General features: G+C 26.5%; 1 protein-coding gene across 1 annotated transcript in view; it reads left to right on the top strand.

The window, feature by feature from the left end:
• Positions 1 to 4,732: 4,732 nt before the first annotated feature.
• Positions 4,733 to 17,065, top strand: part of LOC145010862 (serine carboxypeptidase-like 13) — a 41,345-nt gene continuing 29,012 nt past the window's right edge. Inside the window, exons 1-2 of the mRNA XM_078969421.1 lie at positions 4,733 to 4,980; positions 5,801 to 5,946. Coding sequence (XP_078825547.1) covers positions 4,805 to 4,980; positions 5,801 to 5,946 — 322 coding nt within the window. The 5' untranslated portion in view covers positions 4,733 to 4,804. The remainder of the gene's footprint in view (positions 4,981 to 5,800; positions 5,947 to 17,065) is intronic.

Here is a 17,065-nt window from a genome sequence, read left to right as displayed (position 1 = left end):
AAAATATATAATTTATAAAAGCAATTTTGGACTCATATAGAAATATTTTTTATTCCAATCCAAAAGTATAAAATTTGATAATTCTATATGTAAGTCAAAATTATATCAAATTTTATCGTCTCTACGACTAAAATGCATTTTATATAAAGATTCTACATATCAAATTATATAAAATAAAGGTATATCACACCTTGTGAAAATATAAAACAACCAAATCCACTCTTATACATAAATTTTGTGTTTATAAACCTTGTATGGTCGTGTCTTAGTATTTATTAACTGTTATCTTACTTAATTTGGGAACCGACACCTTATCAGTGGGGCAAACACCTCCCGCATAAAGGTTGTGTGTTTGTATCACATTAATTATTAAGTATCACTTTACTTAATGTGGAAAATGATATAAATTAGTGGGGCAAACTCGTCTCACCTAAACGTGATGTTTTCGTGAAAAAATGAATGGCTTATATTAATAACTTATTAAATGTAAGTTAATAAACCTTAAGTAGTAGTTGTGCCATGATATTAATTGAGTTTTATATAAATTAAGTTATAGTAACGAAACTTATAATTTTGAGTCCCAAACAATCCCAATACATACAGTCTCTTTAAACTAGTATAAGTTAACAAAAACCTCGTATAAATCCTATTTCAATTCAGTACAGTAGCTAAACGAATCTGGGATCTATAATGAGCTCATAAACGAATTGTGAAACGATCCCTCTGCACCGACACTAAAAGAGGGTGTGCTAAAAGTTCCACATCAACATTTTATCAACGTCGTGGAGTAAGTAAGGTAGAAACGTCAACACCTAATTTCGACTCGTCAGATGATGGTTGTAGCTAGCAACCATTGACGAGATGTCTACCCCTATAAATTAGTACCATCAATCTATACCTGACGTTCTATGTTCCATACAGAATAACGGTTATAATGCATAGGATTTTACTAAGATACATAGTCTTAGTGTAGACAACAACATAACACATATATCTTAGGAAATGATCCTAGCTCCTATGGCTTTTAGAAACAGACATATCTCATATAGAAAGTCCCATGTGTGTTGGATCCTAACAATGTGTCTAGGCATCCTAATCCTAAACTTTTCATTATAAGTTCATTGAACACCTATAATTCTTTTATGTTTAGGAATACATTTTGATTGAAGTCTTTTAGTATTTGAGATTCGTAAGACTTAACATATTTCCAAATTTTATTGTCTGTCATGAAGAAATTTGGGCAACATAACGATCGCTTTTATAACATTTTCCAGGTTTCAACCAGAGTGAAACCAACAATATCCATGAAACAAATAAGTTATATAATCCATATGATACATAATTTCATAATAAAATGATTCTTAAATACGTGAATCAATTATGCTATCATATATAACAAATTTCATAATTTAGCAAAAATGATTTATATTTTTATAATAATTAAAAAATATAATTCAAATTGCTTTTAAACTCATTTTTACATAACTTCATAGAAATATATATATATATATATATATATATATATATATATATATATATATATATATATATATTTGATTTTTTTTTTTATATTTCAACTAATAATCATATACTTGTTCAAACATTGCTTTTCAACCATTTTTGGTAATGTACTTTCTTTTTGTACATAAAAATGTTGAATAACTTTTTTTGTTATATCTAATGTCTTTTTATATATTCTCACCATATTCAAACTTATATATAGCTCATGTGAGTTTATAAACCTTGTATGGTCGCATTGTAGTATTTATTAATTGTTATTTTACATTTTTGGAATCAATAATAAAGAGGTACGAGCCTATAGAACAGATACTGTTCAAGCAAGGTGGTAATTGTTATTTCACTTAATTTGGGAACCGACACCTAATCAATGGGGAAAACTGCTCCCATATAAACGTTGTGTGTTCGTGTCACATTAATTATTAAGTATCATTTACTTAATTTGGAAAATGATATAAGCCACTGGGGAAAACTCCTCCCACCTAAACGTGGTGTTTCATGAAAATTGAAGGGTATATTAATAACTTATTAAATGTAAGTTAATAAACCTTGAGCAGTCGTGTCATGATATTAATTGAGTTTTATATAACTTAACTTTTCGTAATGACACTTATCATTTTGAGTCACTAACTATCCCACTACATAAAATCTCTTTCAACTAGTATAAGTTAACAAAAACCCTGTATAAATCCTATTTCAATTCAATACTGTAACAAAACGAACCTAGGATCTATAATGAGCTCATAACCGAACTACAACACGCGCCCTCTACACCAGCACTAAAAAAGGGTTTGCTAAAAGTTACACATCAACATTTTATCAACTTTGTGGAGTAAGTAGTGTAGAAACGCCAACACCCAGTTTCGAGTCGTTAGGCGATGGTTGTAGCTAGCAACCGTTGGCGGGATGTCTACCCGTATAAATCAGTATAATTGATCTATACTTGATGCTCTACGTTACATATGGATTAACGGTTATAACGCATAGGATTTTACTAAGATATACAGTCTTAGTGTAGACAACAACATAGCATATATATCTTAAGAAATAATCCTAACTCCCATGGCTTTTAGAAACAAACATATCTCATATAGAAAATCCTGTGTGTGTTGTGTGTTGGATCCTAACAATGTGTCTAGGCATCATAATCCTAAACTTTTCATTATAAGTTCATTGAACACCTATAATTCTTTGATGTTTAGGAATAATTATTGATTGAAGTCTTTTAGTATTTGAGATTCATAAGACTTAACATATTTCCACATTTTATTGTCTGTTATGTAGAAATTTGGGCATTATAATAGCTGCTTTTATAATATTTTCTAGGTTTCAACCAACGTGAAACCAACAATTTCCATGAAATCAATAAGTTATTTAATCCATATGATACATAATTTCATAACAAAATAATTCTTAAATACAGGAATCAATTATGCTATCATATATAACAAATTTCATAATTTAGTAAAAATGATATATGTTTTTATAGTAATTATATAAATATAATAAAAATCGCTTTTAAGCTCATTTTTACATAACTTTATATATATATATATATATATATATATATATATATATATATATATATATGTATATATATATATATATATATATATATATATGTATATATAGGGTTTAGGTTATTTTTGGTCACTTAACTTTTGGTTTTTTTTCTCATTTGGTCACTTAACTATTTTTAAGTTTTAAAAGGTTATCAAACTTTTGATTTTGTACTCATTTAATCACTTCACTTTTGATTTGGTCACATTTAGTCACCCAACTTTTACATTTGAGTTCATTTAGTCACTTAACTTTTAAAATTGTGCTCATTTAGTCATTAAACTTTTAAAAAAGTTTAAAAGTTTAGTGACTAAATGAACACAATTTTAAAAGTTTGGTGACTAGATGTGACCAAAACAAAAGTTAAGTGACTAAATGAGCACGAAGCCAAAAGTTTGATGACATTTTAAAACTTAAAAAGAGTTAAGTGACCAAATGAGCACAAAACCAAAAGTTAAGTGACCAAAAATGAACTAAACCTATATATATATATATATATATATATATATATATATATATATATATATATATATATATATATATATATATATATAATAAACCTTATAAATTTGTATTTTTATATTCATATGTATACAATATATTTTTATATGAAATAAATATATATTTATACTTACTAAATACAAATAAATACATTTTTAATTTAGAAATACGTTTTGAAAGGAATACATAGGCTTTCGAATGTATAAATACTAAATACAAATATATATATATATATATATATATATATATATATATATATATATATATATATATATATATATATATTAAAAATATTTTTATAATAATAAAAATATTTTTATACATTTAAAAATGTATGTATAAAATATTTGTATACATTTAAAAATATATAATAATAATAATAATAATAATAATAATAATAATAATAATAATAATAATAATAATAAAAACAATCAAAGTAAGGGTAAATCCAAACATTTTTGAAACTTAAGGGTAAATCCAAATATTTTTTAAAACTCAAAGGCTTTACTGGAATCAGGTAACCGGTAGGTTACCTTGAATACCGGTTACATGGAAAGCGGCTGAAAGGGTATAGATGAACAAATTAAATAAAACATCCGGTTTACTGGACCTAAAATACATCTAATGGTAAAATCGATATTTTTGTGAAACTTAAAGGCTTTTATGTCATTTGCTCATTCCTAAACAACCATGAACTAAAGCAACATGATCCGATATACTACAATAAAAGCACGAACATATGTTTCAAAATTTGGTTTTATTGTTTACACATTTTTAGCAATTGTATTAACATCAACTTATTTTGAAATTTATTCTCTATCTATATAATGACGATGGGGAGGTAGATTATCACCACTATAAAACTAATTACACACAAGTTCTTAACCTTGTTGTCTAAAGTGAATTTTATGTACACATTTTTAACTTTTGTATAAACATCAACTTGTTTGAAATTTTATGTACATATTTTTAGATTTTGTAGGAAAAACAATTTATAGATAGAACATAAAAAGTGTGAACATATCTTGCAAAAAAAAACATGTTACATGTTTTACACATTTTTTGCCTTTGTACAAAAAACAACTTACTTGGAATTTCATTAAATATCTATATAATGGTAATGGGGACGAAGATTATAACCACCGATAGAGCTAGTAAATTCACGAGTTCTTAACATTGTTGTGTGAAGTGAACAGTGTATGTACAACTAATACTTAAAATCATCATGAAATTCGTTGCTCGATATCTTCAACAATCTTGCAACCTATTCAACAAGTTGAGCACGTCCATGTTGTTTGTGATGTTTCTTCTCAAAGTTTTCTCCAATGTATCCGGGTCTAGGTTCCTTGTTAAGACACTACCAGGTTTCGATGGTGATCTTCCTTTAACACTTGAAACTGGGTAAGAGTGTGCTCTTTGTAATATAATTGGGTTGACTCAATATGTTGTTTCTAGTTTATTATGTTTTCCTCGTAATATAATTGAGTTTATTCAATTTGTGGTTGCTTGTTTATTATTATAGAAATCTTGAAAAAAGTCATTATATTTTCGGGTTATTAATGATTAAGACATGACTTTAGTTTTTAACATAAAAGTAGAAAAAACTTGTAATTGTTTACAAATTTGATACTTTAGTCGTTAAACAAGTCACCTACGGTAAAACCAAAGTTTACTTGTTTTTCCAAAAATATGCTCAAAATTCAAGGGTTTTTTTTAGAAGTAAGTATTTTATAATGTTATATTAATCTTATTTTGTTATTTTACTATAATACAATATTCTTTAAATAAACAAAAAATATTACTATAATCTTATTGTAATCCTTATGTATATGATATTATCGATCTGTAATTTTATTTTATTTTTTTCTCTCTTTATCTCTATGTGAGAGGTGATATTATTCTTTATTTTGTATCTTTCTGATCAATATTTTTTTAATTAACTACTTTTTTCTTAGTTTATAACAAGATATTGTTTAAAAAAACTTTGTAACTTTATTATTAGTATATTATTATTATTATTAATTTCAATTTTATAGTTAGGTAATAATTTATGTCAGTACAATTACAATAAAATAATATCCTTTGTTACAATAAGATTATTGCAAAACAAGATTTTTCGGATATAGAGATTACAATAATATTATAGTAAGATAGTAGATATACTAATTATTGTAAGATAATAGATATACTAACTCTTTTCTACATGTGATTATGCCTTAAGTTACATTGGGGTAGGAGCATCTGATGCCGTGCAACTATTTTATTACTTTGTTGAGTCTCAAGGGGACCCACATAGCGACCCAATCATGCTTATGCCCACAGGAGGGCCTGGTTGCTCCGGTCTAGTTAACCTTATGTCTAAATCAGGTACGTCAATTATTTACAACTTTTTTTTGTCTTTTTTTTTTTTTTAAATGTGGATCATTGAAGTACTCCTCCAATAGTATATGGTTTTTCATAATTTGGACTGTTGGCATATCATTTTTCTTTTCAAATTACTACAACAGAAAATTCTTAAAATTTCATATGTTAAGGGGGTGTTTCTTTTATCTTTTAAAACATCTTTTAATCTTTTAGCTTTTAGGAAAAGATAAAAAGGTAAAAGATATTTGCTAATCTTGTAAAAACTACTTTTTTTATATAAGGAAAAATGAATTTTTTGGAAAAGTTAGAAAAATTTAACTTTTTGTAACTTTTCCTAAAAGGAATTTTGCCATTTAAAAGCTTAGCCAAACACCCCCTAAAGACAAGGTTAGCATCAACTATCAACTAAAAATTCCATCATTTGATCTCATTCATCAAATCAGGCTAATGCTTTGCTTATTGATTGATCCATGAATTATGAAGGAATGGTATTCTTCTTAAAACACCTTGCTTTGAATGTTCAACTATCACCATCATTCTTGCATGAACATTTTATGGGATAATAGATTTGAGAGCTAATAATCATATATGCTCTAACAACTTGTTTTTTTTCACTAATTAAACTTCTCAACCTCATCTCAGGCTTCCTAATTGTCACACTACTATTGTTTCTTTCATTAGTGATATTTAACTACATGACTCCATTATACTATGTTGAGTGTTCTCAATTCCTTATTTCAAGTATAACTTGCTATCTCATGCTAAACTCACAAACCAACTTTGAACTTATGTTATTTTCACTAATAAGGTTTGCATGACATAGAACCCTTCATTGAAGCATAATCTAGCATTTGGAAATCTTGGAATAAGAATCAGTTATTAGTATTTTCAGATCATAGATCAATAAAGTCAAATTTGTCCTTTAGTTGTTCTCTATTCAAGTCTCAAACAGAAGTTAATTATATTATATTTTATCAATTTTACGTACACTCTTATGCCATCGTCATCTTGGACATATTCCATTGAATAAACTACAACTCTTTATGTTATTCCTTAAAATTACCATGATAGTTCTAATGATCATCGTGTGTGTTTTCTCAAGCTAAAAAACATAATTACCTTTTCAAAAAGTCTTTCGTATTTAAAGAAATTTTCATCACACATAAATACTTTTATGACACTCATGCAAATTCATTATAAGCAATTTGTCAAAACATTAAGGGCAGATAAGGCTTATGATTTGGGAGTTTCGTATTGGAAAAATGTATAAAGATTGTTGTTCATTTCATAAATCGATAACTAAGAATATTCGAAATTAAACCCATACGAACTTTTGTTCAAATAAAAGATAGATTTGACTTATTTAAAGTATTTTGGTTGCCTTTGTTTTTAGAACACATCTAATGTTGGAAACCTTCATGACTCAATCATATCCTTTCATTCTTCTATGATATTCTTATGGTCAAAAGATATATATATATATTCTTCAGCTTGATTACATGTCGGATTCTTATTATATAGGATGTAAACCTTTTCGAAGAAATATTCCCAATCCATTCTCTAAAGATCAAACCTTTCAAGATTAGTTCATCCTTTATATATATATATATATATATATATATATATATATATATATATATATATATATATATATATATATATATATATATATATATATATATAGGGAAAAGTGAATAAACCCTTAAGGTATATAAACTTATGTACCCAAACACACCATAATATATTGTTTTGTTTAATATATTCGTTATAATGTTTTTAAACTTCAACTCTTAGCTTGATTTGTTTTCAAATTTTTTGAAATTTCACTATTATCTTTCTCTTACATCACATGTTTTTTTCCCAACACCTATTAGGCTATATATATTATAATTGAAAATAAAAATTATGTAACAGGAAGATAAATGTGTAATTTATAAAAATCATGGAAGTAATTAAGTTAGAAGTTAAATTATAAGAACATTGGACAATTAGAATGTATTATATGATACAAAACGACGTAGTATAGTGAGTTTCGGTACGTAAACTTATATACCCTGAAGGGTATATTCACATTTCCCATATATATATATATATATATATATATATATATATATATATATATATATATATATATATATATATATATATATATATATATAAGTTAGGTTATTATGAATAAACTATCTATTGTGTGCATGTAGGATTGAGTGTGGACCAATCATTTTAGTTATTTTAAGAAAGTAATTAATGCATATTACATGTTGAAGATATAATAAGTATTAATTAACGTTTAATATGCATTAATTACTTTTTTTAAATAATTAAAATAATTAGTCCACAATCAATTTTATATGCACACAATAGATAATAGAAACAGTTGAACCTAACTCTCTTTCTCTCTCTTTATATATATATATATATATATATATATATATATATATATATATATATATATATATATATATATATATATATATATATATATATATATATATATATATATATATATATATATATGGAAAAAGTGAATATACCCTTAAGGGTATATAAGCTTAGGTACTCAAACACATCATAATACATCGTTTTGTTTGATATATTCATTATAATGTTCTTTAACTTCAACCCACAACGTTATTTACTTTCAATATTTTCAAATTTTCACTATTATCTTTCTTTTTTATCACATCTTTTTTTCGAACACCTACTAGGCTTTATATATTGTCGTTGAAAATAAAAATTATTTAATAGAAAGATAAATGTGTAATTTATAAAAATCTTGGAAATAAATCAAGTTAGAAGTTAAATTACATGAACATTGTACAATTAAATGTATTATATGATATAAAACAATATAGTATGGTGAGTTTGGGTACCTAAGCTTATATACCCTTAAGGATATATTCACTTTTCCCTATATATATATATATATATATATATATATATATATATATATATATATATATATATATATATATATATATATATATATATATATATATATATATATATATATCAATGTAACAAAAATCGGTCTATGCGGCGGATTAAACGGGGATTATTATGAAGCGCCCTAGATCTCATTAAGGTTAGGTCTAGTTGGCTGACTAAATCTGTGAGAGCCAAAGACGGTCAAAATCGAAGCTAGGTGGTCCAAATTGATCCTAGGCGACATAATCGGTCAGATTTTAAAATTTTCAAAATATTTTAATTTTCCACACTAAATAAAAATTTTAAATTTTTAAAATTCTAATTTTTGAAAATTTCAAGTATTATACTAGAATTTTCAAATTTTCAAACTTTAAAGTTTTCAAAATTTCAAATATTATACCAAAATTTTCAAGATTTTCAAATAGAATCTAACTTAGAAAATAACTACGTCAAAGGAACTCGAGGCTTTAAATGAAAATGAAACATTGGACATTAGCAAATTTTTTTTTTTTTTTGGAAAGGGAACTTCCCTAACGAGGGTTTTCGGGCCAGCTTTCGCGCACCGACTAATCCCCCGCTGCAAACATAAAGCTTTGCTTCATGCCCTGGAGTCACTGCAGGCGAACCTCCATGGCCACAAGGGCTGAGTGGTGCTAGGATTTGAACATGGGTCAATAGGTTATCCACCATATCTTCCACATGCCTTACCAAATCACCACAACCCAAGTGGTTTGGACATTAGCAAATTAGTCAAAGTCAAGTAGTCAATCTCATGTCGGGTTTATAAGATTAATTTTCGGGCTCATGGATATATTGAACATAATAAAGCACATTTAGGCTCAACGGTGTCGTTGAAATACTACCATCGGTAAGCTTAGGTGATAGCTTTTTATTACCGCCCCTCAACCAAATTTATTACCGGTGGTAAGTTTTATTGGTAAACTGTCACCGATCTCTCTCTTTTTTCTTACTTTTGGAAATAATTTGTATATATATTAGGCAGCTGCATTAATATGTTGTACATTCATGCATTAGGAAACTACATAAAAGTAGCAGTTTTTAATAGCCAATAAGAAATAGACAAGTAAACATAATATTTTTATGTAACACCCTTTTTTTAATTTTTTAGACAAGGTTTACCAATGGCAAAAAAAACTACCACACCCCACTCATAGGCAAATTATGGTAAAAATGATAAAAGCCACCTATATGACATACTTTTATCATTTGTAAAATCATCACCACACCCTTTAACCTTAGTGGCAAGGGTTTCACATTCAAAAAGCAACTAATTACCATGAAAAATTCTCTCATATAGTTAAATTCAATAAAGTGCATTGCATGATTTCTTTGGTAGTTAAACATGGCTTGAAAAATCAACAAATGGATGTTAATAATGCTTCTACATGAAAAAGTATATTTGAATTTCAACTTGTTTTTGAACTTGAATCACTATCTTTTGTTTTTAAGCTAAATAAATCATTATGTGGATTAAATCAAGCTTCTTGTTAATGGTATATTAAACTTTTTCTTAAGAAAACTATTACCTCCATTGGTATTTTAAACTTTTTCTTAAGAAAACTATTACCTCCATTGTAATCATTGTTATTTATGTAGATGATACACTGGTTACTAGTTACAATCTTCAAGAAATTCCAAGTATTAAGCATTATTTGAATGAATATATACAGATTAAGGATTTTAGTTCTATTCAATATTTTCTTAGACTTGAGTTCAAAATGGTTTCACATGGAATCGTTGTCCATCAAGAAAAGTTGATAAAAAAATTATTATCACTATATTCAATTGTAGATTCTTCTAGTGCTTCTACGTCTCTCTGTACAAATACATAACTTTTGTTTACAACAATTGATCTAATGAGACATCCTACCATCTATTGACAACTTAAAGGAAAATTGAAATTTCTTTTGCATACTCGACTTGATCTTTCATATATTGTTCATTTATTAAGCTAGTATAATAAAAAAAAACATGTACATGCCATGATCTTTACGATGCAGCCTTAAATGTTCTCGGATATCTTAAAAAACACTTAACCATGGTTTATTTTTTGATAGCGAACCCATACTTCTAGTCAACGCATTTTGTAAAAGCGATTAGGTTGCATGTCCTCTTACATGAAGATCTATGAGTAGCTAATTCATTATATTTGGAGATACTTCCATTTCTTGGAAGTCCTGACATGTATTTGCCTCTCTTTCATCATTTGAGGCTGGATACATGAGGATGCATCATGTAGGTGTTGAATTATCATGATTAAGTTGCTTACTTTATTAAATTGCAAGTTCCTAATATTACTCCAATTCCTCTAAAGTATGATAGTCGAGCTTTAGTCCACATTACCAAGAAACTAGTCTTCCATGAATGCATAAAACATATCAAATTATACTGTTATTTCATACGAAAGAAACTACACAGTGGCTTGATTTCATTATCCCATGTGTCTACCAAGAAATTTTTTCCAATGTATTTAGTAAACCTTTATATGGGTCTCAACATCATGAAGCTATATTCAATATGGGTCTTCTGATATATCCTCTAGTTTGAAGGAGAGGGGTTTTAGCTTCACTTTCACATTGGTAATTTAGCATGACAATGGCAATTTAGTAATTTAATTATTTAATTATATTAGAAACCATTAATGAGTTTGTTATTTTTCCTGCTTGGCTTTAGGTCTCTTTGTACATTTAGCCAGTTTGGTCATGTAATTCAGTTAAAGAGATAACAAAATGAAATAGAATATTCTCTCTCAAACTCTCTTTCTATGTATTCAACCTTCAATTGTAACAACATATCACATAATGAAGCTTTTTATCTTACTATACACCTATTGAGTTTAAAGATATATCCACTAATGAACCCCATATCATGATCCTTGAGCAAAATCTAGATCAACATGCCCTAAAATTACATATTCTTCGTAGAAATTTTGATTGTTTATTCTGCCCAAATCAGTTGTACGATCAAGATACATCAACATCCACTTCACAACATCTTGTTATTATTCTTATGGATTTTCTAGATACTTTCTTACTACATCACTACATAGGTATATACCATGATATTGTACCCTATAGATGTTTTCATTTACCTTGAACATCAAGTTACGCCAAAGTAAACTTTGGTTTTAGGCTTTCCATCTAGATACCAAGAATTATTCTTGTACATTAAAACAATTTCTTTTTCCATGTATGTTACAAATTTCTCTTTCTTGCATAATTAATTGCTCCCCTATAGAAAAAGGCGTATAATAGTCATCTGATTTAGTTGGTTCATAAGAATATGTTTATATATCTTCATGCCCACATGGTATTAGAGATCTTATTAGCCTTGTTCACTTATCCCTTAGAAGTTGAGGTTTTAAGTTATGCTTATATGTTGGTTTATTGAGGTTTCAGGTTGATCTCCTCATTCCCCAACCAAATTGCTACTTACTACATTTAACTCAACCATAATTTGAACACCATGATCATCACTCCTATTACGTACTAGTAGGTATGAGCATAGGTTGGTTTGGGTCGAGTTTGACCTAAAACTGAACCCAAATCGACAAGCTTCGTTTTCAAAAAATTTAATCCAAATCGAAACCAATGGGTTTAGTTTCTTGGTTTTTGTTTTTGCTCGGTTCAGTTTCGGGTTTAAACCCATTCTAACCGATTTATGGGTTTTAGGCTTTTTTACAATTAAAAACCTTAAGCCACTATATAGAGAGTAGGTAACTAAGTGTTTAGATATCTCTATCGGGACTCTCAAGGACGAGCTAATAAGTAATATGTTTACTTGTTATTTTAGTGTGAAAAGTAATGAATTTTGATGTTCCAACGATACGGGACAAGTTCAAACTTGGAAAGCAAAATAAATTTAAAAATGCCTTGGCCAAGACTCAAACAAGGGACGTCCCCAACGTCCACTACCCAAATTGATTAATCATATATGTTTATGGTGGTTGGTAGCAAAGGAGGTGGTGGTGGCATAGGTGGCGGTGGTATAAATGATTTATGTGGTAGTGGTGGGGTTGGTTGGTGACAGAGGTGGTGTTAGTAGTGGTGACGATGGTGGTTGTGGTGTTGGGGAAGGTGGTGGAGGAAAATGGAATAGATGACGCTGAATAATCATTTATAATTATAAATCACCCCTCGTGCCGGTATGCCAAAATGCTATAACTACAAATGAGAAATATGTGACTGGGGTTGAATCTGATGATTTTTATTTTTTTCTGAATCTCAGTAGAACCTCTCTCTCTCTCTCTCTCTCTCTCTCTCTATATATATATATATATATATATATATATATATATATATATATATATATATATATATATATATATATATATATATATAATTCATGTATTTTGTGTTGATAAGTTCCATTGTCGTGTTTATAAGTATATATAATTCACATAATTAGGGATGAGCAAAAGGACCGAACCGGCCGGAACCGGCCCAAACCGGACCGGAACCAGGAACCGGCTTCGGCCAAAATCAAGAACCGAACCGGCCCGGCGGTTCCACCGGTTCCCGGTTCCTACCGGTTCTTGTCGTGTCTTCAAATGTTGGAACCGGCCTTCGAAAAATAGCATCATACGGTTTCGGTTCCTACCGATTCCAAAAATCAACAAAAATAATGTCCCGGTCCCGGCCCGACCGGTTCCATCGGGTTTCGGTTCCGGTGCCGGTTCCGGTTCCGGTACCGGTTCCCCGGTCCATATGCTCATCCCTACACATAATACTATAAATCTATAATATATAGAAATTGCCTCGATTAGGTTTCATTCGGTTGTTACATTCCTAAAAACAGAAACCGAACCTAAGTTTTCGGCGTTTTAAAAATTCAAACCCTAATCATCGGTTTTGTTTTGGTTTCATTTTTATCGGTTTTCAATTTTTGGTTCTTCAGTTTTCGATTTTGACTTTGCTAACCCTAGATACTAGTGTGTCTTTGTACAATACACTCACGAAGACTACCCCCATTGCGGTTTCTTTTAAGCTGCTCATAGAGAAAAAAAATATTAAAATAATAATAATGGGACGATCTTTGATGAACCAGCTCGAGCCCGCAACCTTAGCTCATATTAGATTGGATTAAAAGTTCATAGCCACGTGTACAAATTGGTTAGAGAAACCAATTAATTTTTATACCAAAAGTTGTTTTGTGTTTATAAGTAAACTTTATATTTAATAAAAACTAAAATAAAATAAATCAAAATACATAATTTATTTTTCTCTACAAAATAAGACCAATATTGATATAGTTTTATAAATATAAAATCATTATCATATGATACATACTTTAAAACTAGCATTTTATCTTGATTCTCATGCATTTGAAACCCTCATTCTTTTTTCCTTTCACCACATTCATTTGAAATTCCCATGACTTTTCAATTTCCTTATAATAATAATAATAATTTGGTAATTAGGTTAAATAAATATCAAATCTAAAGTGTATTCATATATAAACTAAATTTCAATATTAAAATAATATCTTTAATTTTACTTATAAAATTATGTTTTTTAACTTTTAACATATTATACTTAATTTATTAGTTTTAATATATTGTTGGATATAAACCATTATCATTTTAAAGGTATAATTTTTGAATAATTTTTATAAAATACTTAAATTATTAGTTAAAATATAACATTATAGGCTCAACTTAAATATAAATTTTATTTAACTTAAACAACCCAAAGATTATTTTATAAATAGTTAAAAGTGATAAATTGTAGTGTCTTTCTTATAATGATTGTAAGTTGGTTAATAAGGTTAAATAAATATCAAACCTAAAGTGTAATCATAAATAGACTAAATTTCAATTTTAAAATAATATATTTACTTCTATTTATAAAGTTATGTCTTTAAATTTTAACATATTATACTTAATTTATTAGATTTAAAATGTTGTTGCATGTAAACCATTATCAATTTAAAGCTATAATTTTTTAACAGTTTTGACAAAATACTTAAATTGTTAATTTAAATATAACATTACAGTGTCAACTTAAATATAAATTTCAGTTCCACTAAAAAACCAAATAATATTTTCTAATAGTTAAGAGTGATAAATTATAGTGATAAATGCAAAAACTAAATTGTAATATCAGTTTAACTAAAATATTGCCTAAATATATTTATATAATCGTTAAAAATTTTCAAATAAGTAGCTTAAAATAACTTACAATAACAATAGTTAAAAATAACTCTATATAAATGATTTATTGTTACCTTTTAAAAAAATAATGTTTGATGTTTTAAATAATTATAATGATAGAAATTAAAACATTAAGCAAATAAAATTTAAAAAATTAGTTAAAAATAACAACTATAAATAATATTAAACCATATATAATATTTAATTTTATTGATGCGTCGCGAGTAGAAATCATTCAAATGATTGAGATTATGACGTTATAATAGATTTATATCTTATCATATAATTAAAAATAATCAATATATTATATCAAATTAATATACAAATTATAATATCAAATTTAACAACAACATTAGTGTTATATTTTAAAAAATATATATTTGTAAAAACTTCAACTATATAGGTGTTTCTGCGCATTACAATGTCAACTAAAATATAAATTTTAGTTTAATTTAAAAAAACTAAAGAATATTTTGTAAATAGTTAAAAGTGATAAATTGTAGTGATAAAAGCAAACACTAAATTGTAATTTCAGTTTAACTAAAATATTTCTTGAATATATTTTTATAATCGTTAAAAGTTTTCAAATAAGTAGCTTAAAATAACTTACAATAACAATAGTTAAAAACAAATTTATATAAATGATTATATTGTTAGCTTTAAAATAAAAAACAATGTATGATGTTTTAAATAATTATAATGATAGAAATTAAAACATTAAACAAATAAATTAAAAAAAATTAATTAACAATAAAAACAACTATATATAACATTAAATCATATATTATATTTAACTTTATTCATGTGTAACTCGCGGGTAGAAGTTATTCAAACGATTGAGATTATGAAGTTATAATAAATATATAGATTATCATATAATTCAAAATAATCAATATATTATATCAATTTAGTACATACAAATTATTATATCAAATTTAATAACAACGTTATTGTTATATTTAAAAAAATCATATATTTGTAAAGACTTCAACTATATAGGTGTTTCAGCGTAACGTGCTGGCATTCACCTAGTATATACTTATAAAGGAAACATTTTTCCTTTTACCATATTCATTTGAAGCTCCTATTCATTTTTTCTTTCACCACATTCATTTGAAACTTCCATGACTTTTCAATTTCTTTCTAATAATGATTATAAGTTGGTTAATAAGGTTAAATAAATATAAAATCAAAAGTGTAATAATATATAAACTAAATTTCAATATTAAAAGAATATATATTTTTTTTCTACTTATAAAGTTATGTTTTTAACTTTAACATATTATAATTAATTTTTTAGGTCTAATATGTTGTTGTATGTAAACCATTATCATTTTAAAGCTACAACTTTTGAACAATTTGTATAAAATACTTAAATTGTTAATTTAAATATAACCTTATAGGACAACTAAAATATAAATTTTAGTTCAACTTAAATAACCTAAATAATATTTTGTAAATAGTTAAAAGTGATAAATTATAGTGTCTTTCTAATAATGATTATAAGTTGGTTAATAATGTTAAATAAATATTAAACCTAAAGTGTAATCATAAATAAATTAAATTTCAATATTAAAATAATATTTTTACTTCTACTTATAAAGTTATGACTTTAACTTTTAACATATTAGACTTAATTTATTATATTTAATATGTTGTTGTATGTAAACCATTATCAGTTTAAAGCTATAACTTTTGAACAGTTTGGACAAAATACTTAAATAGTTAATTTAAATATAACATTACAGACTCAACTTCAATATAAATTTTAGTTCCACTTAAAAAACTCAAAAAAATATTTTCTAAATAGTTAAAAATGATAAATTGTAGTGTTAAATGCAAAAGCTAAATTGTAATATCAACTTACCTAAAGTATTTTTCGTAAAGTTGTTTTTATAATCGTTAAAAGTTTTCAAATAAGTAACTTAAAATAACTTACAATAATAATAGTTAAAAATAACTTTATATAAACAATTATATTGTTACCTTTAAAATAAAAAATAATTCTTTGATGTTTTAAAT

The sequence above is a fragment of the Lactuca saligna genome, chromosome 8 (genome assembly GCF_052625555.1).
Source record: "Lactuca saligna cultivar CGN05327 chromosome 8, ASM5262555v1, whole genome shotgun sequence".
In the NCBI taxonomy this organism is placed as follows: domain Eukaryota; kingdom Viridiplantae; phylum Streptophyta; class Magnoliopsida; order Asterales; family Asteraceae; genus Lactuca; species Lactuca saligna.
Note: the sequence above shows the minus strand (reverse complement) of the source record. Positions and strands in the feature narration are given on the sequence as shown.